Source organism: Aegilops tauschii, chromosome 3 (assembly GCF_002575655.3).
Source record: "Aegilops tauschii subsp. strangulata cultivar AL8/78 chromosome 3, Aet v6.0, whole genome shotgun sequence".
NCBI lineage: Eukaryota > Viridiplantae > Streptophyta > Magnoliopsida > Poales > Poaceae > Aegilops > Aegilops tauschii.
Window position 1 is genome coordinate 13966543 of NC_053037.3, and position 22679 is coordinate 13989221.

At 46.0% G+C, this 22679-nt stretch overlaps 3 protein-coding genes across 3 annotated transcripts; 2 read left to right on the forward strand and 1 right to left on the reverse strand.

Annotated features, from left to right (window-relative positions):
* Positions 1-1501: 1501 nt before the first annotated feature.
* On the reverse strand, positions 1502-5172 carry LOC109773324 (uncharacterized). Its single transcript, XM_020332025.4, has 6 exons — positions 4430-5172; positions 3830-4323; positions 3307-3735; positions 2480-2896; positions 2201-2397; positions 1502-2115 (listed from the first exon to the last, which is right to left on the reverse strand). The coding sequence occupies exons 1-6, from the start codon at positions 4705-4707 to the stop codon at positions 1864-1866; spliced, it is 2067 nt and encodes a 688-aa protein (XP_020187614.1). The 5' UTR covers positions 4708-5172; the 3' UTR covers positions 1502-1863.
* A 2853-nt stretch (positions 5173-8025) lies between these two features.
* LOC109773335 (uncharacterized) lies at positions 8026-10545 on the forward strand. Its single transcript, XM_045234099.1, has 6 exons — positions 8026-8116; positions 8402-8626; positions 8691-8807; positions 8963-9440; positions 9530-10232; positions 10324-10545. The coding sequence occupies exons 1-6, from the start codon at positions 8026-8028 to the stop codon at positions 10543-10545; spliced, it is 1836 nt and encodes a 611-aa protein (XP_045090034.1).
* Positions 10546-16810: 6265 nt separating this feature from the next.
* On the forward strand, positions 16811-18851 carry LOC109773351 (small ribosomal subunit protein uS10m). The gene is made up of 4 exons (XM_020332045.4): positions 16811-16960; positions 17068-17174; positions 18093-18539; positions 18649-18851. Exons 1-3 carry the CDS (start codon positions 16957-16959, stop codon positions 18498-18500), a joined length of 519 nt encoding a protein of 172 aa, XP_020187634.1. The 5' UTR covers positions 16811-16956; the 3' UTR covers positions 18501-18539; positions 18649-18851.
* The last annotated feature ends 3828 nt before the right edge of the window (positions 18852-22679 follow it).

A 22679-nucleotide genomic window follows, 5' to 3' on the forward strand; every position in this document is an offset into this window, starting at 1 on the left:
CATCCACAGTTCATGTGTTCACACCAATTAAAATATTTCCAGAATGACCTCTAGCTAGGCGGCCGCGAAATCCAAGTGAAGTCTATCCCGCCAGAAAGGAGGTTAAGCAGACTTACCGAGAAAATCACGTCTCCCCGTTTCAGAGATAACCAAAAATTCTAAAATATACTCCCTATTACATTCCGTAATGAATAGATGTTTAGCCAAGTCACCAAGACCTCTGCTATTAAAAAAGATACCATTCATGAGGAAACAATAGGAGATTTAGAAAATTTCACCCTCTTAGAGGAGTTGCGGCTCTTTTTCAAAGGGGTGGCCTTTGATTTACGTCTGAAAGCTGTAACCTCTATCGATGAGCTAAGCTCGGGTTCAACCAAGCCCACGTCCGAAACCTCTCTTACAAAATGAGAAAGCAGCTGACCATCTGATGTGGCATGCAGCTCCTCCTCATCTAGATGTGAGGCAAGATATTTGCTAGAAACTCGTGAAGTAACCTTTAACCGGTCATATTCCAAATGTCTCAAAGCGTTTGTGAAAACAGAAATATCCTTCTCATTATTTTTTTAGACTAACACCCACATTATTCAGTTTAGAAACGATGGTTGCAGTGGAAAACGATAAAAAGGATTTGGGTAGCGATGTTATACCTTGGTTGTCGAGATTCTGCACAGCTTTACGACCCATAGCCTTGGCCAAGGATTTGGGTAGGGACATGCACGGGAATGAGCCGGGGAGGCTGTCGCGAGGCCATGGATATGAATCAATACCCCGCTGGGTAATCCGTATTGCCAGCCTGAGTTCTCTCCCCTACTCCTTTTGACCCGTTAACAGGGAAGAGCCACTTTGTGACCGTGCTAATCCTTCTCGGAAAGCAAGATCACCATGCCTGGTTTGGTCCCTACCATTAATGTTTATCAGCACCAACATCGACACCCTCTCGAAACAAAAATCTGCAACCCAAAATCAACGAGGAGATACATCAACAGATGCCTCCTTTTGCTGCTGCTATCTTCCAACTGGCCATAGCGCTTCCAACCACGCATATACATAGCTTTTTCGCAGACATAAACGCAGAGGATCCAAGATAAAGTCTGCGAGCGAGACTGCTTTTTCTACTACATGGCAAAGCCAAATAGTGTAAGAAAAAGGAAAAGGAGGGCGGCCCGACGTGGTTATCTTAAATGCGCAGGCAAGTCCAAGTGCGTGACATGCATTTGCTGGTTGCATGCATGCATGCATGCATGCACCTTCTCGTGACCGATCCATCCATCCGTAAAGCCGGGCAACACACGAGGAAAAGCAAAGCCTAAAGCACTGCACATGTCAAACTATCAAAGCCGTCCGTGCTTGTCACCACCTCAGCTAGCCCGCCCACTTTTGCTTTGGGCTGTGTCGCACACACATGGTGACATGGTACTGCCGCCTGCCGATCCCAACATCTCTCTCTTTTATCTCTGTGTGTGTATGTCAGCATGCACCACATCACATGCACCCAACTGCAAGACGGAAACGGGCCGATCTGATCTTATTTTTCTACAGATAGATGTGCATTACGCCTTTACAACACCGTCGTCATCCCATCTCCAGATGAGTCCGATCGATCTCGCTTCTTTTTATACACAGTACGTAGTATATTGTACTACTACTAGTAGCTAGCTATAGCTAGAGGCTGAGTGCGTTGCATATTCTCGTGCCTACGCAAACACTACCGCTTTATCTTTTCTTTTGTCGCTACACCAATATAAAGAGAAAAAAGGAAGATAAGGTGAACGAAATAATAAAGAAAAAGGAAAAGTAGCTAGGTTGCAGTCAAAAGAGTGTCCATGGATGGATCGGTGGACGGAGGTTCTGATGAGATCTCAGTCAGTGCGCGGGGAAGAAGAGGGGTGAGGGGTCTCGCTCCATGGTGCCCTGCTGCGGGTCGACCCTGAGCCGGCCCATCTTCTCCTCGCACCAGTGCAGCTGCTGGTCCGTGATCTCCGGCATGCGCAGCACCCGGGCCACCACCTTGAGGTCGATGAGCCCCAGCAGCACCGCCACCTCCTCCTCCTCCCGCACCTTGATCCGCTTCAGGCACCGCCGCGGCCGGCTCAGGTCCTTGAGCCGGCTCTTCTTCTGATCAACACAAAAACAAAACATTCAAAAAACTGCAGTAGGAATGCATGCATGCATGAACACTTGATTGATGACGGTCACTCACGGCCTTGTTGGTTCTCTTGAGGGTGATGACGATCGACTGGTCGCCGGCGCTCGTCCTCCGCCGCACCATCTCCCTGAACATCTGGTAGTGGCTCCGCTTGTCGGCGCGGAGGAACGCCATGAACGTCCTGATGGATTCCTCCAGGATGTGCAGGAACTGCACCGCCGATATCAGGTCGTCCTTCTCGTCCTCCTCCTCTGTGCACATCAACCAGTCAGTAAAAATTCAGTACAAATTACATGTATAGCATGACAGATCAATGCATGGCTGGGGACGTACCTCTGAACTCTGGGACGAGGAGCAGCTTCGGGGAGGAGTTCTTCATCCGGGCGTAGACCTCGGGCCGGCGGCCATGCTCAAAGGGCTCGTTCTCCATGAACCGGTAGAGCAGCACCTGGAACTGTTGGAACTCCTGCGCCACGCGCGCCGGGCAGCACCGCGCCTCCAGCATCATCGTGCCGCCGACGCCGGCGTTGTGGCGACGGAAGGTGGTGTAGTTCCAGTTGAGGGCCTCCCACGTGAGGCAGATCTGGGCCACGTACACCCGCTCCAGCTCCGGGTACGGGTCGCGCAGCCCGATCGCCGGCGCCGGCGCCTCCGCGCTCCTCGGCTTCGGCCTCGGCGCCGCCATGGACAGCTTGTGCGTGATCCGCTGCGACATCGACCGCGGCTGGCACTTGATCGACCTGAACGACTCTGCATGCACAAGCACAACACACATGCATCGACGTCGTCATCGTCCATAATTCTTCAGCCGGCAGCAGGAACACAAATTTAAAATGGAACATTGTTCTTACAATAATGTGTTAGCTAGATTTGTAGTACTAGGACTAGATAACGTGCGTCGAGGAACATGTAATGATTTGTTTTATTGGGAACGTGTAATAAGAATTCTCCATTGAGCCCACACATGCCCCTGAAAAGCGTTGCAAAGAACTGGAAATACGGGCGACCGGAGCTTGTTTGCAACAAAAGTTGATCTAGTAGAGGTGATGATGACTGATAACTTGGGGAATATTCGGTGATGATGATGATGATGATGAGCAAGTTCATCAGTTTTCCTAGATACAATCAATTCGGCAGTAAACAATTTAGTGTATAGGTACCTGTCTCGGTGAGCTTCTGGGCGCCGACGCGGTGGAAGTAGACCATGTCCTCGTCGTACTTGCGGAAGAGCGTGTAGGACTCCCACCTCGCCGAGCTCCGGCGCGACGAGGACGAGAAGAGGTCCGAGTAGGCGTCCTTGCCGGTCGTCACCGTCGAGCTCTGCCACTCCACCGAGCTCTTGGACGTCGACTCGCTCGTCAGCGTCGACGCGCCGAACCGGCAGCTGTCCCCGTCCTCCTCCTCGCGCCGCGGCCGCAGCCGGGCGCCGCCGTCAAGCTGCAGCTTCTTCGTGTCGGCCAGCGCCTGGCTGTTCACGAACCGCTTCACGTCCGGAAAGCCGTCGGCCTTCTCCTCTAGCTCTTCTTCCACTCCACGCCCGTCTTCAGGACGATCACCGTCATTATCTCTTCCTCTGCTTCGTTGCTTCTCTGCAACCGTATGACAATCAGTGTAAGATCAAGCTGAGAAGTGACCGATGAAAAAGAAGTGAGCGAGAATAAGAACGAAGTGGAATCTAGGTACCTAGGAGATTGCCTTTAACGGAATCATTCTCCGGTAGTGACGACGACGCGGCGACCGGAATATTCTGCCGATACCCATCCGTCGCCACGGGGACGCCGTCGTCGGCTACGGAGACGGCCACGTTAACCCTGGCCTCTTCGGCCGCGGTGGCACTGGCAGTGGCGGCATCACTTTCGACGCGGTGGTCCTCCTCCTCGCGCGGCGCGAATGAGACGCGGTTGGTGGATTCCGGCGGGGCCGTGTGAAAGGCGCGGCTGTTCTCCGCCACCTCCAAGCAATGTTGCGCAGCCGTACCACCAGCACCAGTGTACAAAAGGTGATTCTTTGCTTCGTCGCCAAGGCCAAGCAGGGCAGTGTCCTCGAACACGGCCTCGTCGAACCAGAACAACGTGTCCGCCGCCTGCTGCCGCTCCCCTCCAGCGACGATGTGGTCGGCGGCCACGTCCTCCCTCCCGGAGTTACTCTCTGTAAGTTTATCACGGCCACGACGCTCCCTGCACACATGCACGTACGCAGAAGAAGTGAGCAGAAATTCGTGAGCATGCATGCCTGAATTGAAGGAGCAATAATTTCTTAATCAGTAAGCTTCGTAGCACCAACCTTGCGCGGTGCAGTCGAGCGAAGAGCTTGGCGAGGAGGAAGAGCAGGAGGTAGGCGAGGAGGAGCAGAAAGCTGAGGGAGGCCAGGGCGTGGAGGAGACCGCCGGTGCCGCCACCGCCGGACGCGGGCAGCCACGTCACCTGCAGCAGCTCCGCCATGGGACGAGGGCAGGAGGAGGAGCTCCTAACAAGCTGCTGGCCATGAGAAGGAGCCTGCGAGCCAAACACCGCCGGAGAAGAAGAAGAAGAGCAACACGAGCTGCTGCTCCCATTACGCATCTATCTGCTCCGACGCCGCCGACGACGAGTGGCAAATCAACCTCCGATGATGTGTACGCTTGGTTGCTTGCTCTAGAGGCGTACGCGCGGTGGAGAAGCTAGCTTTTCTGCTTTGGCCAAGGAAGGAAGAGCCAACCAACCGCAATGGTGGCAGGCACACACTGGCTTGCTGCTTTGCTCCAGGGAGAGGAAAGTGGCGAGAGTGGGGAGAGATCAAAGCGAAGATGGTTTGGGAAAACCCGAGGTTTATAGCTCGGCTCCCGTCCATAAAGCAAGGTGGTGTAGAGAGATTTTCATATCATATCATGGGGAGGGCATACGTGCATGGGGCCCAACGTGATCTAGAAAAGAGAAGATGGGACGGACGCGATGGGCAGGGTTAGCAAGCAAGTAATCTCCGAGTGATTATTACGAGAGCTGAGCAGTAAACAAACAATTATTTGGGGGCAGGCAGGGCCCTGCGTCAAGTGACTTGCATTAGGAGCTAAGCCTATATGCGAGATGCGATATGCGTTTCATCGCCCGCCGCCGCGGGTTTGGTATAACGCGCTCTCTCTAGCTAGCACCTCACATCAATCTTCCCTCGTTCGCTCGCTTTGTTGTGGTACTTGTAGCACTTGTTTTTAGTAGCTGTGAGTTGTGATCACCTGCACTTTGTTGCTCAAAGCAAGAGGTTAATCACGCGTGCCAAGGAGAAAGTTCAGTAGGAGATACAACATGCACGTTTGTGTCCAAGGACTAAGCTATTCATACGTTGGAAAACCTTGTTTCCCCTTTTTCTTGAAGCCACCTTCCTGGCAACAACGCCGACTCGATCTCCTTCCTCGGTGCGGTGTTCAGCCAGCTTGTAAGGATCCAATGGTGGCCTCCCAAGACCATTCGGGACGCCGTTATGGTGGTTGCTTAGGTGTCTACTTCCCCTGTCGCCCACCGCCTTCTCACGGTAGTCGTTCGGTAGTAGCTGGCTCTACCAAGGGCGGAGGCAGGGGGTGACTGGGGCTGTAGCTCCCCCATTCTCTCACAAATGCATGTATATCTTCTTGCTAATCCTCTAAATGTGAGAGAGAGTTAGTTAGATTTGGGTAGTTTGGCCCATGCTAACATTACATGACACCTTTGGCACCCTCAATCTTAATTTTTTGTCTACAGCACTGACGGACGACATTTATCCGCTAGGCAAATCTTAGGAGTGGTGGTGGTGATGAGGATCAGTCACGATGGTGGCGGAACACGACTTGGTGGTATAGTCATTTACTAGATCCGGCAATGGTGGCGTCTTGAGGGATCACGGGTAGCTTATGTATCGATTATCTAGGGTAAAAAAATCTAGGCATGGCTATCTAGATCCGGTGACGACGGCGTCTCGAGTGCTCATTCAACATTTTGTGTATCAATTGTCCAAGGCGAAAACCAAGGCCTACTTGTTTGGACCCGGCGGCAATGATGTTATGCGGTGTTCCTGCCTGATTGTATTGTTGTGGTGCACCGTTACATACTGCTTGAATGAAAATCCAACACTCTGCCTTACTGGTTGGATCTGCCATTAGTGATGCAAGATGATAGGATACATATTCCTTGTTTGAGGTGTCCCATCAAAGAATAGGTTCCACTCCGCCTTATCATTGGGTAGTGGTTGCTAGCCTGTGGGTACTTTCTTTTTATTTTGCCAGTTTTATCATATATGTGATATTTGGGTGTATGCATCCTTAGTTGGTGCCGAGGCCAGAGATAAGCAAGCTTCCAAGTCTTCTCTTCTATATCAAAACCTTATTATTTCACAAATCGATATACATTTCAAATTGGAATGAAAGCTTCAGATATACTAACCTTAAAATATTGAAAATTGAAGATATACAAAACTTCAAGATTAACTGAAAAACAAGGAGGACAGAAATAATTCTAGGTATTTTTTGCCGCCGCATTAGAAACTTTGACCTATTGAATGTGATGAACGAACTTTTCTTCGGTACACCCCCCACCCCTAGAAAAAAATACGAATTTCCATGAAGATCAAAGGTGGACATTAGAAGGTACCCCCTTCAATCAAAAAGGATAATATAGTTTTTTATCCAAATCAATCTATTCAATATATTTGATGTGCAATCTAATATGGTGATAGGCTTTTAAACTAACTTTAAGATTCATGAAAAGCTAATATGGTGAAGGGGGGGTGTACCGAAGCAAAACTCATAATGTTTTAATGCCAAATATTAGAATTGGAAAAACATCACAACATCAAACAAATGATTTTCCCGGGAAAACATGTTAGAAATGAAAATCAAGATACACAAACAGAACTTGGTGATTGGTGACCATGTGAGGTTATCGATGGTGCACATCACTTGGGGTTGCTGAATCTAGGGATCCAAATGATGATAGTGTGTGGTAGAAGGTGTGAAAAAGCCTGAAATGGAAAACCATTTCTCTCTGGGCCACACACAAAGCTCTCACAAAACCAAGCCTTTAAAGTTGACCCAAACTCTGAGCTATGTTGATGTGTTATTTGACAACAATAGATCGATGTGTAAGTAAGTCCTTGGACATGGGTATGTGTTCTGTGTTTGGACTTTGGAACTTCTCCTTTTCTATCAAATAGATATATCAACATATCACTTCATAAGTTGGTATTAAATATGGAGTAGCATTCCATACCAACCAAGCAGTGAAAGACATGCACCCTCATATCACAATCATTGAATAAAAGCAAGATTTGGTCCATTCATTCACATATATAAATATACAAACCAAGAAATGTATACGTATTTTGAGAATAGGGGCGAGACAACTTTGGTAAGACACAACTATAGCAGAGGGGCAAGGAGAGAACCAAGAATCTTGAGGCTTGAGAGGTATCAGGAGGAATATCGTTTTAATATAGTCACATCGAGGGCCTTGCACAACCACAATAGGCGTTGCTAGTCTTGAGTTACGTGAAGTGCCAAGTAGGCAACTAAATGTATGCACTGGCGGACCTCTCCGGTGGGCAGGGTATGGCGCCTGCCACACCTTAATTTGGAGCAATTTTTTTTATACCTAGTATGCATCAATCGCTAGCAGAAAACTGCCTTGTCGCTGTTAATACACGTGATGGGCCGACGGCCCGACGCAGCGAGTGGCAAGATGGGCCAACACCCAGCCACGCGAGGCAGCAGGTTCGAGCGTCCACGGAGCGAGCAGAGACGCAACGCACGCACTCGACCACTCTGTTCTCTCCCCAGTCCCCACGACGCCAACCCTAATCCCGGCAGCGGCGGCGGCTGGCCAGGTCTCCAGCCTCCAGGAGTGGGCGGGGCAGCCAGCGGCAGGCAACGGCGAGTGATGGCGGCGGCGGCTGGCCAGGTCTCCAGCCTCCAGGAGTGGGCGGGGCAGGCAACGGCGAGTGACGGCGGGGCAGCCAGCGGCAGGGCAGGCAACGGCGGCGCAGTCAGGGGGGCTAGAGGGCGGCGGCACCGCGGCAGCAAGCGGCGTCTCTAGCAGCAGCAACAATAGTCCGGCCGGCGCAGTCATGGGCAGACGGGCTCACGGCCACATTGCCTGAATATGGAAAGGAAGAGGAAGGCAGTAGGAAATTCAAAGAAAAGGGGAGGAGGTGATTTCTCAATTTTCCTGAAATTGTGTTGCAAATTCTAGCAGTAGCTTGAAGCCTCAAATTCAGCAGGATTAATGTTGTGAACACTCTGATTGTGAATTGCAGATTTGAAAAGATATTTTGAAGTGCTTGGTAGTGGCAGCAGCTCGAAATTGAATCCAAGTACTCGTGAAAGTGTCAATGTTTCGGCACATGCCACTCATCAAGATCAAGTGAGTTCGGTGCAAGTAGAGCATGAAAATTTGATGCAAACTGAACAAGTGGAAGAACAAACTACAGATTCTCTTGAAGCTATAGTGGAAGAGAATGCTGAAGTTCATGAAGTTGAAGGTATATCTGTTTTTAGTGAAGATTACATAAATGGTGATCCTGGACTTCGCATTCCACTTGATAGATTTGCCCCCAACATTAGAGATGATGTTAGATTTGCTTATATACGAATGGGTGCAACTCGACCAACTAGTTGCACTTTCCCCCCAAATAGAAATGGAAGATGCTTCCGGCCACAATGGTATAAGGACTTTGATTGGTTGGAATATAGTGTAACAAAGCATAAGGCCTATTGCTTCTATTGTTATCTTTTTAAGCATGACCGAATGGATGAAAAATTTGGGCATGATGTTTTCTCCAAATTGGGTTTTGACTGTTGGAAAAATGCGGTTGCAGCATTCCGTAAACATGTTGGTGGGCCATGTAGCATCCACAATATTTCAAAAACAGCATGTGATGATTTTAAAAATCAAGGGGCAAGTGTGAAAAGTAAAGTTACAACTTACAGCAAAGGTTCACTAGTGAAGTATGAAACTCGTGTGGATACATCTTTGGGCATTGTAAGTTATCTAGCATTGCTAGGTGAACCATTTCGTGGACATGATGAATCCAGTACTTCTTTGAACAAGGGAAATTTTTTAGAGTTACTTGATTGGGTGAAAGAAAGAATTCCAGAAGTGAAGGTTGCATTTGATGAGCTATGCCCTAAGAATGCCAAAATGACTTCTGGAAAAATTCAAAAAATCCTTGCTAAACATTGTGCACAAGCGGTCACCAAGGCAATCAAAGAAGAGATGGGTGATTCTCTTTTCTCTGTTCTTATTGATGAGTGCCGTGATATATCGGTGAAAGAACAAATGGCCGTGGTAATTAGGTATGTGTTTAAGTTTTTGAAGTGTATATGTGTTTTTTGATCATTTTGTTCTATGTAGAGTGGTCAACTAATTATATGACTTCCTGTAGGTATTTGAGCAAACAAGGAGAGACTATTGAACGCTTTTTAGGTATTAAGCATGTTCCGGACACAACATCTGCTTCTTTAAAGAAGGCATTATTGGAGGTTTTTGCTAAGCACGGTCTAGTTGTTGCACGACTACGAGGGCAAGGGTATGATGGGGCATCTAATATGAGAGGAGAATTCAATGGCCTTCAGAAGTTAATTCGAGATGAGAACCCATATGCTTTCTATATCCATTGCTTTGCCCACCAACTGCAGTTGGTAGTTGTTGCTGTTTCGAGATGCTGCAAGGGTGTTGAGGATTTTTTTGAATATGTGACCATGATTGCTAATCTCAGTACTTCATCTTGCAAGAGGAAGGATAAATTGCTTGACAAGCAAAAAGAGGTTCTTTTGAATAAGATTAAGAGTGGTGAGATGCCAATGGGAAGAGGGAAAAATCAAGAAACATCCTTGGTCAGACCTGGAGATACAAGATGGGGCTCTCATTACACAACCTTATCTCGCATTGAATCAATGTGGGATGCAGTCATAGAGGTTTTGGGCATTGTTGAGGATGATGTGCGTGTTCCATGTAGGGCGGGACGTTTGGTTCATCAAATGGAGACTTTTAGCTTTGTGTTCATCTTGAAGATGATGCTAAAAATCCTTCGCATGACAAATGATTTGTCTCTTCTATTGCAAAAGAAGGATCAAAATGTTGTTCAGGTATGTGATGCATCATGCTATATGTATCTAGTCTGCTCGATATATTTTGTTCATGTAAACATTGTCTAAAATTGTAATTGTCTCATTTCAGGCAATGTCATTGGTTACAGATGTGAGAACACGTTTGATCAACTGGAGAAATAATGGTTGGGAGCCACTCTTGGAAGATGTCAAAGCCTTTTGCACCAAAAACGACATTCCGATACCAAATATGGATGACATCTTTACAAAGTGGGGAAATCAAGAAAAGGTGGACGAAACAATGTCACGGCTGATCATTTTTTCCGCGTGGACACCTTCTATGCTGCCATAGACTCCATCACCACAGAGTTTGATCATCGTTTTAATGAGGTATCTTCGGAGCTGCTCCAGAACTTCTCTTGTCTTGACCCAAGAAACTCCTTTTCTAGGTTCAATGTGAATAAGCTTGCTAGACTCACAGAGATTTATCATGAGGATTTCTCAGATTACGAACGTGAACATATAGTTGATAACCTAGAGCTATTCATTATCCATATGAGAAGAATTGAAGACTTTAGAGCTTGTCATGATATTGCAAGTCTAGCTAAAAAGATGGTTGAACTTGAAAGGCATGTCATGTTTCCTGTTGTTTATCGCCTCATTGAGTTGGCATTGCTACTACTGGTAGCGACATCAACAGTTGAAAGAGCCTTCTCATCAATGAAAATCATCAAGACTGAGTTGCGCAGCAGGATGTCTGATGGCTGGCTTAATGACTTGATGGTGTGTTACATTGAGCGAGAGATCTTCAAAAGTATTGATCTTGGTAAAATTAAGGAAGATTTTCAGAAGGAGGGTAGGGCACTGCCATTACCTGGGTCTTCCCGACGCCATTAAATGCTTCATTATCGGTATGTTTTAGATAGTTTTCCTATTGAAACATGTCTACAATTTCATTGTATTTGGTTATTTGTTTGTAGTGTACAATTTCATTCCTTTGATTTGCATAAAGAAAAATCTTAGTGAGACTTCACCCCACCTAAATTTTTTTTCGTGGTCCGCCTCTGAATGTATGCACATTTCGGTGATAATAGAATATGAGTGCTCTTTTCTAGTTGAAGTGGTGACTGTGACATTCCACGATACAGCAAAGTGGGCTTACCTATTCATGGAGATTAAGGCAGCAATGGAGCATATGCGGCGAGTGTATGTTTCGACGATAACGAGTTATTGTATTATTTTTCCTTATAAATTAGTTGTGATGCGAGGAACGACTGTCGATTTGTGGTGTTGAGGCTTCAACCACAAACATATGTTTTGAATCTTCTGCACAACGAATGTAATCCCCTATTTGATGCCTACTAAAGCTATCACTTTACCCCAGAAGACACAATCACATAGAAAAGAAAGTGGGTAAACAAATTGTGCAAACATTAGCAATGGAAAAAAAACTGTAGATCAGAGACTTGATAGCTCTATCAAAAAAGTTAAAGAACCTAAAATATAGCCTAACATTCCTACGTAAGATATAGCTTTCCAATAGAAAATAGAGGTTCACTGCAGCATGCAATGAAAAGTGCCACTGAATTAACTAAAAATAGCATATACGAGGGAGTAAAAGTAAAAACATTGCCGGTCGTCTCAGAGGCAAAGGAAGTGCACGTATTGAATCCACTAAAAAGGGTAGGCTTACCATCGAAACAATTCATCTTAAAATTAATTATTTGTTGCTATCAAAAATCAAACTATCTATGGGGCATAGTTGTAAAATTTTGGATATTGGTAGAGGAAGAATAACTAATATTGTCTTCGCGGATACTCTAGAGATGGGGGTAGGCCCAACCCAGGCTTGTGTTGTTAAGGTTGTTGTACACAACCTCAATTGAGCATTCAGTTAGAGACGACGATCGCTGGTTCGCTAGATGGGAGGTGTGTTTCATCGCCCGCCACCGCAGGTTTGGTATAAAGCGCTCGCTAGAACTTCCACATCCATCTTCCCTCACTCGCTTTGTCGTGCTACTTGTAACACTTGTTTTTACTAGCTGTGAGTTGTGATCACCTGTGCTTGTTGCTCAAATCAAGAGGTTAATCACACGCGCGTGCCAAGGAGAAAGTTCAACATGTGATACAACATGCACGTTTGTGACCAGGGACTAAGCTTTTCATACGTTGGAAAACCTTGTTCCCCCTTTTTCCAGAAGCCGCCTTCCTGCCATCGACAGCGACTCGATCTCCTTCCTCGTTCTGCCGCACGCCGTCATGGCCGCCTCTCCTCTTGAGGCATTGTGTGTGGGGCGACTATCCAAGACGATGTGGTGTTCGGCCTTCTTGTAAGGATTCAATGGTGGTCTCCCAAAACCCTTTGGGATGCCGTTTTAGCAGTTGCTTAGGTGTCTACTTCCGTCGTCGTCCACCGTCTTTTCACAGTAGCCGTTTGGTAGTAGCTGGCTCTACCAAGAGCGGAGGCAGGGGGTCTGGCTGGGGTTGTAGCTCCCATTCTCTCACAAACGCATGTATATCTTGTTGCTAATCCTCTGAATGTGCGAGATAATTAGATAGATTTGGACAATTTGGCCCATGCTAACATTACATGACACCTAAGATGCGTTGTTAGGTGCTCCATTTTCCCATTGAGGACGAACCTCAACCTGTGCTCGAGACGCATTTTTGTTCGTCGTCTCCGGGCTATATCCTCGCGGTCATCTTTTCTATTTGAATGGAACCAAAGCTCTCCGCTTTCTAGATGATCCAAAATGTTCCATCTTCCTAGAAAAGTGGATTCGTTCCAGAAAAGTTCCAGAAGATGCTAATGTTATGTCTCCACCACTGGCGGACGACATTGATCCGTTAGGCAGATCTTAGGAGTGGTGGTGGTAATGATGATCAGTCGCGATGGTGCCGAAACACGACTTGGTTGTATAGTCATTGACCAGATCCGGCAATGGTGGCGTATTGAGGGCTCAATGGGTAGCTTATGTATCGATTATCTAGGGTGAAAAATCTAGGCATGGCTATCTAGATCGGATTAGAATGGCGTCTCGAGAGCTCACTCGCCATCTTCTGTATCAACTATCCAAGGCAAAAACCTAGGCCTAGCTATTTGGACCCGCCGACAATGATATTATGCAGTGTTCCCTGCCTGATTATATTGTTGTGGTGCACTGTTACACATTGATGTTACATACTGCTTGGAGGAAAACCCAACACTCTGCCTTACTGGTTAAATCTGCCGTTGATGATGCAAGATGATAGGGTACATATTCCTTGTTGGAGGTGTCGCATAGAAGACTAGGTTCCACTCCAACTCACCATTCGGTAGTTGTTGTTAGCGTGTGGGCAGTTTCTTGGTAATCTCCGACCTAGGAGTTACAAAGCAAAACAACTGTGATTTATATTGTGTTTGGCAACAATGTTTCTTCTTTCCCTTCATTTTGCTAGTTTTATCGCATATGATTCACATCTTTGTCCATCGTGTGTTTTCCCCTCGACCACGATGACGAGACAGTTGAGCATGGGACAACCCCCCCCCCCCCCCCCCCCAAGAGAAGTTTACAAATTTCCTATGCTAGGGGTGCGGGCATCCCGCATAAGCCCGCAAAATCGGCAGATTAGTTCAAACTGAACTAAATCTGAACCGGAAAATTATAACAGACCTGATATACTTTGACTTGGAAGCGGGGCAGATCGGGCGCCGCTCTGCACCCCTATCCTATGCATATTAAAGGTGGATATTGCAAGGCACCCCTTCAATTAAAAAGGATAATGTAGTCTTTTTAAATCCAAATCAATCTACTCAATATGCTTGATGTGCAAGCTAATATGGTAATAGGATTTTAAAGTAACTCTTTGATGCATCAAAAGCTAATATGCTGAAGGGGGGGGGGGTATCGAAGCACAACTCATGATGTTTTTATGCCAAATGTTAGATTGGAAAAATACCACAACATCAAACAAATTATTTTCCTGGGAAAACATGTTTAAAATGAAAATTAAGAAAACAAACAAAAGTTGGTGATTGGTGACCATGTGAGCTTATCGATGGTGCGCATCACTTGGGGGTGCTGACTCTAGAGGTCCAAATTATGATAGTGGTGTGGTAGAAGGTGTGAAAAACCTTGAAAATGGAAAAACATGTCTCTTTGTGCCACACACAAAAGGTCTCGCGAAACCAAGGCTTTAAAGTTGGCCCAAACTCTGAGCCATGTAGATGTGTTATCTCGCAACAATGTTAGATCGATGTATAAGTATGTTCTGGATATGGGCATGTGTTATGTGTTTGGACTTTGAGATTTCTCTTTTTCTATCAAATAGATATACTAATATATCACTTCGTAAGTTGGTATTAAATATGGAGTAGCATTCCGTACCAACCAAGCATTGAAATGCATGCACACCCATATCACAATCCTCGAATAACAGTAAGATTTGATCCATCCATTCACCTATATAAATATACAAACCAAGAATGTATACATATTTTGAGAATAGGGGTCAGACCACTTTGGTAAGACACAACTATTGCATAGAGGGACAGGGAGAGAACCAAGAACCTTGAGGCTTGAGAGGTATCAGGAGGAATAACACTTTAATGCAGTCGCATCGAGGGCCTTGAATTGCCACAATGGGTGTTGATAGCCTTGAGTTACATGAAGGTGCCAAGTAGGCAGTTAAATGTATCCACGTTCCGGTGATAATAGAATATGAGTGCTCTCTTCTAGTTGAAGCGGTGACTGCGACATTCCACGATACATCAAAGTGGGCTTACCTGTTCATGGAGATTAAGGCAGCAATGGAGCATATGCGAGAAGTGTGTGTTTCGATGATAAAGAGGTGTTGTACTATTTTCCTCGTGAATTAGTTGTGATGCGATGAACGACTATCGATTTGTGGTGTGGAGGCTTCAACCACAAACATATGTATTGAATCTTCTGCACCAAGAATTTAATCCCCTATTTGATGTCTAATAAAGCTCACTATTTGCCCCAGAAAACACAACCTCATAGAGAAGGAAGTGGATAAACAAATTGTGCAAACTTTGGCAAAGGGAAATTAACTGTAGACTAGAGACTTAATAGTTCTATCAAAAAAGTTATAGAACATTATAGACAACCTAACATTCCCGCTTAATATATAGCTTTCCAATACAAAATAGAGGTTCATTCCAAAAGAAAATGAAAAATGCTACTGAATTAGCAAAAAAAGTAAATATGAGGGGAGTAAAAGTAAAAAAAAAACCGCAGGTCTCTAGAAGGTAAAGGAAGTGCACGTGATGGATCCATTAAATAGGATAGGCTTGCCGTCCACACATTTAAAAAAATTTGAGTAAGAGCAATCCGACCGTTCTACTAGTTTTTCAATTTGAGCAAATGAGCTTGTATAAGAACATAAAAAGACATCGAACGAAGCGTAGCTCAGATGATTATAATTCTTATATGGTGAAACCAATCCACCCAGGTTCAAGCTTCTAGACTTGACATATATCCTCACATTTTCTTGGATATATTTTAGACTTCTCAATGATGTTCATTTCGTCAATCTCAATATGTGCCGGCACAGTCTCTGATGCTCATAGGGGTAAGTATGCGTTTTGTATTTCTTATACAAGGAAAAAAAGCGAGCATGACTAGTTGACGAGCGCATCTTCGGGAGCCTCACAATGATCAGCATCACTTGGCGCTCTCACCACCCGCACGTGTCGCGCTCTGGGCGCTTCCTTCGGATTTTTTTTCACACGCGTTTTCGGCTTTTTAAACGATTTTTTGGGGGTTTTTTTCGACGTTCTGGCGCTTCCTTAGCTTTTGGATAAAAGAATTTGAAAAAAAAACGTGTTTTCTTTTTTTTCTTCCGCGAGAATCACGGTTTTGCTTCCGCGAGAGGCAAGGTTTTGCATTCGCGAGAGTCACGGCTGTGCCTCTCGGAAACAGAAAAAAACACGTTTTCTGTTTTTTCCCTTTTGTGAGAGGCACGGTTTTGCTTTCGCGAGAGACACGGTTGTGCTTTCGCGAGAGGCACGGTCGTGCCTCTCGGAAACGGAAAAAAATGTGTTTTCTGTGTTTTTTCTTTCGCGAAAGGCACGGTTTTGCTTCCGCGAGAGGCATGGTTGTGCTTTCACGAGAGGCGCGGCCGTGCCTCCTCGGAAACAAAAAAACATGTTTTTTTCCTTCTGCGAGAGGCACGGTTTTGCTTTTGCGAGAGTCACAGTTGTGATTTCGTGAGAGGCACGAACGTGCCTCTTTCAGAAAGGAAAAAACCCATGCTCCTTGTTCGGTTTTTTCGTCCGTTTTTTTAAAACATGGAATCTAGTTTTGAAGATCTCGACGCGAGGAATCCAACGATGAAAACGATTCTAGATTTGGACACACGGTTTAAGAGATAAACCGTTTTGAATAAACGGACCTACGAAAAGAGTTGCGACAAGTGGCGCACATGCAGCGCGGCACTTGTCACAACCTGAAAAGGTGAAAGTGATCTTTGCAATGAGTACTACTCAATTAGTGATTTCGGAAAAAACCCATAAGATAAACAACATGCTCGGATCTTTGCAATGAGTACTACTCAATTAGTGATTTCGGAAAAAAGCCCATAAGATAAACAACGTGCTCGGACGTCTGGCCCATGTGATATTGAAAAGCCGCTTTCCCGGCCCATGAGAGTGCTCGTGACCCGCAGATGCCCAACCATTCCAGAGCCCTAGCCCATCCGACTGCCACCATTTTGCCCATCTCCAAACTTCACCTCGCCGCCGCCGGAGACACCCGCCGCCATGGGTGAGCGCCTCCTTCTACCAGCTCCTCCCCCTCTTCCGCGATCTCGCCGGTTAGCATTCTCGCGCGGACTCTTACGCCCCCGTTTCCGACGAACTCGTGGTTCGCAGGCGCCTACAGGTTCGTGTCGGGGCTATGGAAGAGGAAACACCCGGACCTGACGAGGCTCGTGCAGCGGCCGGCGACCGTGCGCCGTCTCGGCTCCGATGCCAAACAGGTTTGGCTTCCCTCTCGGATCCCACCCTCCCTCATGTTCTTGATGCGAGTAGTGTTATTCTGCTGTATCTTTTGATCTGTGCGGCCGCGTCGCCGTTCGTTACTCTAGCGCGTGAAATGTGTCTGTGGATAGACAGGTCAGTTTTAGGTGACAAATGAATGGCAGTTGATTCTGGTGGAGATCTGCACTATGCCGACTCATGATGCTATGCAGACATGTTTATATGCTGCCTATCGGGCATTAATTTGGCATAAAGAAACTCATCGAAACCCATGGCATTAGCATATGGCCCATTTGCACATGGCCACAATTTTCATCTCTGCAAACATCTTAAACAGCACAGCTCCTGCCATATACTCTTAGAGCGATATCACCCAGAGGCCACTTAAACTGAAAAAAAGTAGGCGTTTTGCGAATTGGAATTTGTACGATCAATTATGATAACAAGATGGAGACGGATTGGGTATGACTAGGCCTATTGGGCGATCTTCATGCAATCTACTATCAAAAGTTACAAGAACTTCTGAAACAGATGTACATTTAACTCTAAACTTGTTCTATCTGTGATAAAAATTTCAAGTTTAAACACGGTCTATGTTAGGAGTATGAAAAAAGAGAATTCTGATGGCCTTTTCAGAATTATCCCTGATGATGTTTGTCTTTTTCTTCACAGGTTGTATTTAGACTTGAAATTTTTAAACGTATGTAGAGTAATTAACAAAAAAATGAAGTATGTCTATGGAATTTCTAGATTTTCTCATGACTGGTAATGGATTATGTCACTACATATATTTCGCTATAGGAAAGGAAATAGATTAGAAAAAGGCTAGAAGTCTTATTGCTGAGAAGAAAAGTTGAGAACACATTTGCTACTTATTTTCTTGTAATTAACAATATCAAGTTTGTTTATCATTGTAGCTTCACAAGCCTATTGAGGAGACCAAGGAAGGTATATACCCAAGTAGGATGCACTCCCAGAACCTGCCTGCCAAGATACGCATAGCGATGAAATCTTTCAATAACCAAAATCACAATCTGAAGGGGCTTGAGCCTTACACGCACAAGATTGGGTTGCCTGAATCACGGGCCTTATACACCGTGTTACGATCACCTCATATTGATAAGAAATCCAGGGAGCAATTCTCAACGCACGTGAAGAAAGTATTTGTGGTTAAAAAGGCAGAGACACATGAGCTGGCCAAGAAGTTCTTTTGGTTAAAACGGCTTCGTGTATTGGGGGCTCAGTATGAAGTCAATATTAGTTTCAAGACCCGCTTGGATAAAATGATTGGCTGCAGCAAAGGTGGTGGCCTGCTTAGACAGTAATTACAGGCCAAAACAGAAGGCAGACATAGGAGAAAGGAGGTAATAACAAGATAACGAAATGTTTCTCTTGTGGCAGTTGAATTATCTCTGGTTGGTTAGCCGATGGACTAATTGGTTTTTGCTTGCTGGCTGCTTCCTTGTGTTGCAGGTACAAGAGCTGCTTCCGGTGATCTGAGCCTGAGGTTACAAACTATCCAACTTATGTGGTTCTTAATTTCCGATCCTGGTTATATCTATCGCGGGTGGAACCATGTATGTATTTTGGAGATGATGCCGATAATAATATGTGAATTCAAGACACCATTGGTTCTTGCATGATCTGATTATAATAACATCCTACTATTGTCTTAATCTCCGTTAGCCTGGATATACGAGCTGAATCTCTGAATGCATGGGAAATTAAGTAACTGAATCCGACTATCTATGTGTGGGTGATAATTGTTTCACCTATAGTCGGCTAATGGCGATTGCATATGGGATTGACACAGTCTGTTACCGTAAGTAGTTGCTGCTCTGTGATGTATTGGCATGCTTGATTGAGTACACCCTTTCATGATCCATGTCATTTATGTAGTCTTGTTCATAGCGGAGAGGTAGGCTGATAACAATGTTAGATCCATCTACAATCAACTCCTGCAAATATGCATGTGTTGTAATCTGACAATAATGTTAGGTCTATATGTAAATAAGTTCTGGACAAAATTTCTCTCATTTTTCTATCAAATGGACATACTAGTATATCACTTGGTATTAAACATGGAGCAACATACAAGGCCAACCAAACATTGAATTCATTAATTATTATGATTGGTTGGCACTGCGATTTGCTCCAGTCATTCACATGTATAAATATACAATCCAAGACGTGTACACATATTTGATAATTCCGGCCAAGTGAGTTTACTAAGACACCAATACAACATGGAACATAGGCTTGAGAGGTATCAGGACAAATGTTGCTTTATGGTAATGGCATAGAGGAGCACTACACGTCAAATGACGAATGCTGCAAGTTTGTAGTCCCACAGCTGCCCTCTTACCTGCTTTTGCACGGTCTTGAAGATGTGACTAGAGGGAGTAGGGCTTCGGCCGCACCTGTGATACATATATTTTTTTTCCGCGGCAGCAGCCTGTTTTTCCATTTCATAGGTCGTTGGGCTTTACCAAACGAACCGATTTGTAATGACATGGCGCGAGTTCGTACTCGGGCGAACCATGAACACAAGTTTTTACCCAGTTGACGACTAGGTAGTTTGTTTTGCGGGGTATTAAAATATTTCAATATTTCCCCTTTCTTTTCATCGGTTTGAGCGGAAATTGGTTTCTTGCTTGTATTTATTTTTCCGTCTGAGTACAACAACTGGGCGTTGCTGGTGGCCTCACCAAAATTGTGAAACAGGTCAGAGTAGAAAATTCTAATGGAGGCGCAATCAGCTGTAGGCATGCCGGTCTTCTCAGGCTCTCGACGACACCTTCCCTCCTTGCTTTTAACAACACATCAGAGCATGTTAAGTAAACCACACCGAAGAAAACGTGAGGACTCATAGCCGGCAATTTTGCCAGACCAGTAACATCTACTACCTTTATTGCTGATCAGCTCACTAGGATACAGATCACCATGAAGCCTGCACTCACGAGCTCCTGGCTGATTCAAGTTTGGCAACCATGTTAGTATAAAAGCTCCCATAATTTGGGGAGAAACTTCGCCAATCTTGTGTACGTAGTGCCCTAGTGCTCCCACCCCAATTCTCTTGTAACATTGCTTTCCTCTCTATTAATGAATGATACGCAAGCTTTGCGTATTTGCGAAAAAAAATTGGGGAGAAACTGGCATCGGTGTCATCAATTCATCATGATTGTTTCAAAAATGTAAATTTGTTGTGCAGTCTGAAATGCACTAGAAATCACTCATCACATCCTTGACCTTGAGTTGCATGAAATTAAATTATTAACTGTATCAACATTTCCGACATGCTTGAGAGCTCCCACAGGACTGAAATGAAGCAGGTAATATTTTTCTACTTTATTCCTTGGTCCAAAGAACGTACTCCCTCCATCCAAAAATGTAAGATCATTTTTTACACTATGGTCTTACATTTTAGGACGGAGGGAGTAATTAATAATAATTCAATGTCTTAGTTTGAAGCATACATATTAAACATGATAGGGGTGCGGTATCTTATCTGCATCTGTAACCCTAACCGCGCCGCCAGCCGCCCCTCCCCACTCCTCAACCGCTTCGCTGCCGCCGGAGGGGACACCGGTGAAGCCCGCGTGGTCCCCAGGGAAGGTGACGGCGGGGCGTCCTCGTCGTTTCGCCATTGCCTCGCGTAGATCTCGCGGCGGCCGGTGGCGCGCGGCGGTGTTCCGCCGGTGGCTGGCGCCTGCTGCCCGTGGGGCGGCGTCCCTCATGTGGGCGGGGCTGCCCCTGAACGGCGCTTGGTGGTGGCCACTTGGCGGCGCGTGGGTGGGCCGGATCTGGGCTTCGGGTCTGCGTCCCCGTCATGGCAGCGCTTGCCGTTGCCCTCGGCCATGGGGCGTGGTCCCGGACGGGCCTAGCGCCGGTGGTGCTGGCCAGGACGCACGCTGGCATCGCCCTACTTCATCTCGCGTCGTCTCGCTGGCCAGTGGTGGTGGTCATCTTCTTCGTCAGAGATGGCCGGCCAGAGGCTTGGTGATCGGATCTCGAGATCCATCATCTAGTCCCGGCAGCGAGTTGGGGAGACATGGTTGCCGGTGAAAACCGAGCCGACGGCAGGCGAAGGCGGCATTCTATGCCGTTACCTTGATGGAGGCATCGTCGTGTAACTACTGTCGACCCACTCGTGCTGCTCCGGGGGAAACCCTAGGATCTGGTGTTCCAGATCGGACAATGGCGACAGTGCGGTGTTGTTTCTCTCTTGGGAGCATCGTTTGTGGAGCAACGCTGGAAGTCAGAGGCAGGAGGTGGCGCGGCTTCGTCTTGCACGGAGCTTCGGTGGAGATGTCAAGTCATGCCTGACTGATAGGTGCTACGCTTTGTCATGCCTGGTCGGCAGGTGCTACGCTTGACAGATCTTCCAAAGACTTCAAGCTGTGTCGGCTGATGGTACTTGGCAGCATGGTGCTGAGGTGTATCAGTGGCGACCGCGACGTGCTCAGCTGTTTGCGCGCAGGAAGGAGGTGCCGTTGGGCGCCGTGGTGGCGTCGACGATAGCTAGACCGAGCAAGGTTGATGCATCAGTACGGTTCTGAAGATGGAGCGGTGGCAGTTGGCGGCGGCGGCCTCTGAGAGCACGCCGGACCAGTGTGTGCCCCAGACCCGGCAAGTGGCTAGGTTGGGGTCTTAGGTCTTAGATGTTAGGCTTGGCTGCGAGGTCTGTGGTATTAGGCCTGGACTATCAGCATCCCTTTATCAACTGGATAGGAGTAGCGACAGATGTTGCCTAGACGGTGGCTTCAGACTTACTGTTGTATTTCTTTGTAAGGACTTTTGTGAATAATTAATAAAGTGACTGCATGCATCGTCCAGATGCAGAGGCCGGGGGTCTTCCTCCTTTTCTAAAAAAAACATATTAAACATGATCCAATACCGATACTTGGTCTATCAAAATCACCACGCGTCTTCTTTCCTTTGCTCCCTGTCCTAGAAGAATAGCAAACTTCTTGCGTGTTATCCTAAGCATCATGTTAAGGTAAGAAGTTGCTTCCTGGCATGCATGATTAAATAAATCCTTGCCTGATCCATTTCATTTGTATAATTTTAACCAAATTGGAGAGGTAAGACCTGCTGTTCACGATTTCAGTATGAATACCAGATAACTACGTTAGATTGATGTGCAATAAAGTCCTACATACATGCGTGTTGCAATCGACTGTAAATATGTCCTGGATATATCATGTGTGCTCATTCTAAAAAAGTTCTCGTTTTTTCCTGTCAAATAGACACAATAGTATATTACTTAAAACAAAAGATCAACCAAAGACTGAAAAAACCCAATCATTGAAATGCATGCATCTACACAAATTGTGATATTCATAAATTATCATGAGCATGAACACTGAATATATGTGTGATCTGGTCCATTCACTCACTGGTAAAATATATAGGCCAAGAAATTTATACACATTTTGAGATTCGGAACTGTTGTACGTATATAGGCCAAGAATCATACCGTTCACTTTATGTCTTTGCATCTG

Bases quoted from the DNA above. Each gene is read 5' to 3' on its own strand.
- LOC109773324 (XM_020332025.4), bottom strand. From the start codon at position 4,707: ATGCGTAATGGGAGCAGCAGCTCGTGTTGCTCTTCTTCTTCTTCTCCG. The intron at 4,324-4,429 runs GTTGGTGCTACG...GCATGTGTGCAG, and splicing joins GCTCGACTGCACCGCGCAAG to GGAGCGTCGTGGCCGTGATA. The intron at 2,398-2,479 runs GTACGTCCCCAG...TGATGTGCACAG, and splicing joins CCTCGTCCCAGAGTTCAGAG to AGGAGGAGGACGAGAAGGAC.
- LOC109773351 (XM_020332045.4), top strand. The intron at 17,175-18,092 runs GTTTGGCTTCCC...TTATCATTGTAG, and splicing joins TCGGCTCCGATGCCAAACAG to CTTCACAAGCCTATTGAGGA.
- LOC109773335 (XM_045234099.1), top strand. From the start codon at position 8,026: ATGGCGGCGGCGGCTGGCCAGGTCTCCAGCCTCCAGGAGTGGGCGGGG. The intron at 8,627-8,690 runs GTATATCTGTTT...TCCACTTGATAG, and splicing joins TGAAGTTCATGAAGTTGAAG to ATTTGCCCCCAACATTAGAG. The intron at 10,233-10,323 runs GTATGTGATGCA...GTCTCATTTCAG, and splicing joins AGGATCAAAATGTTGTTCAG to GCAATGTCATTGGTTACAGA.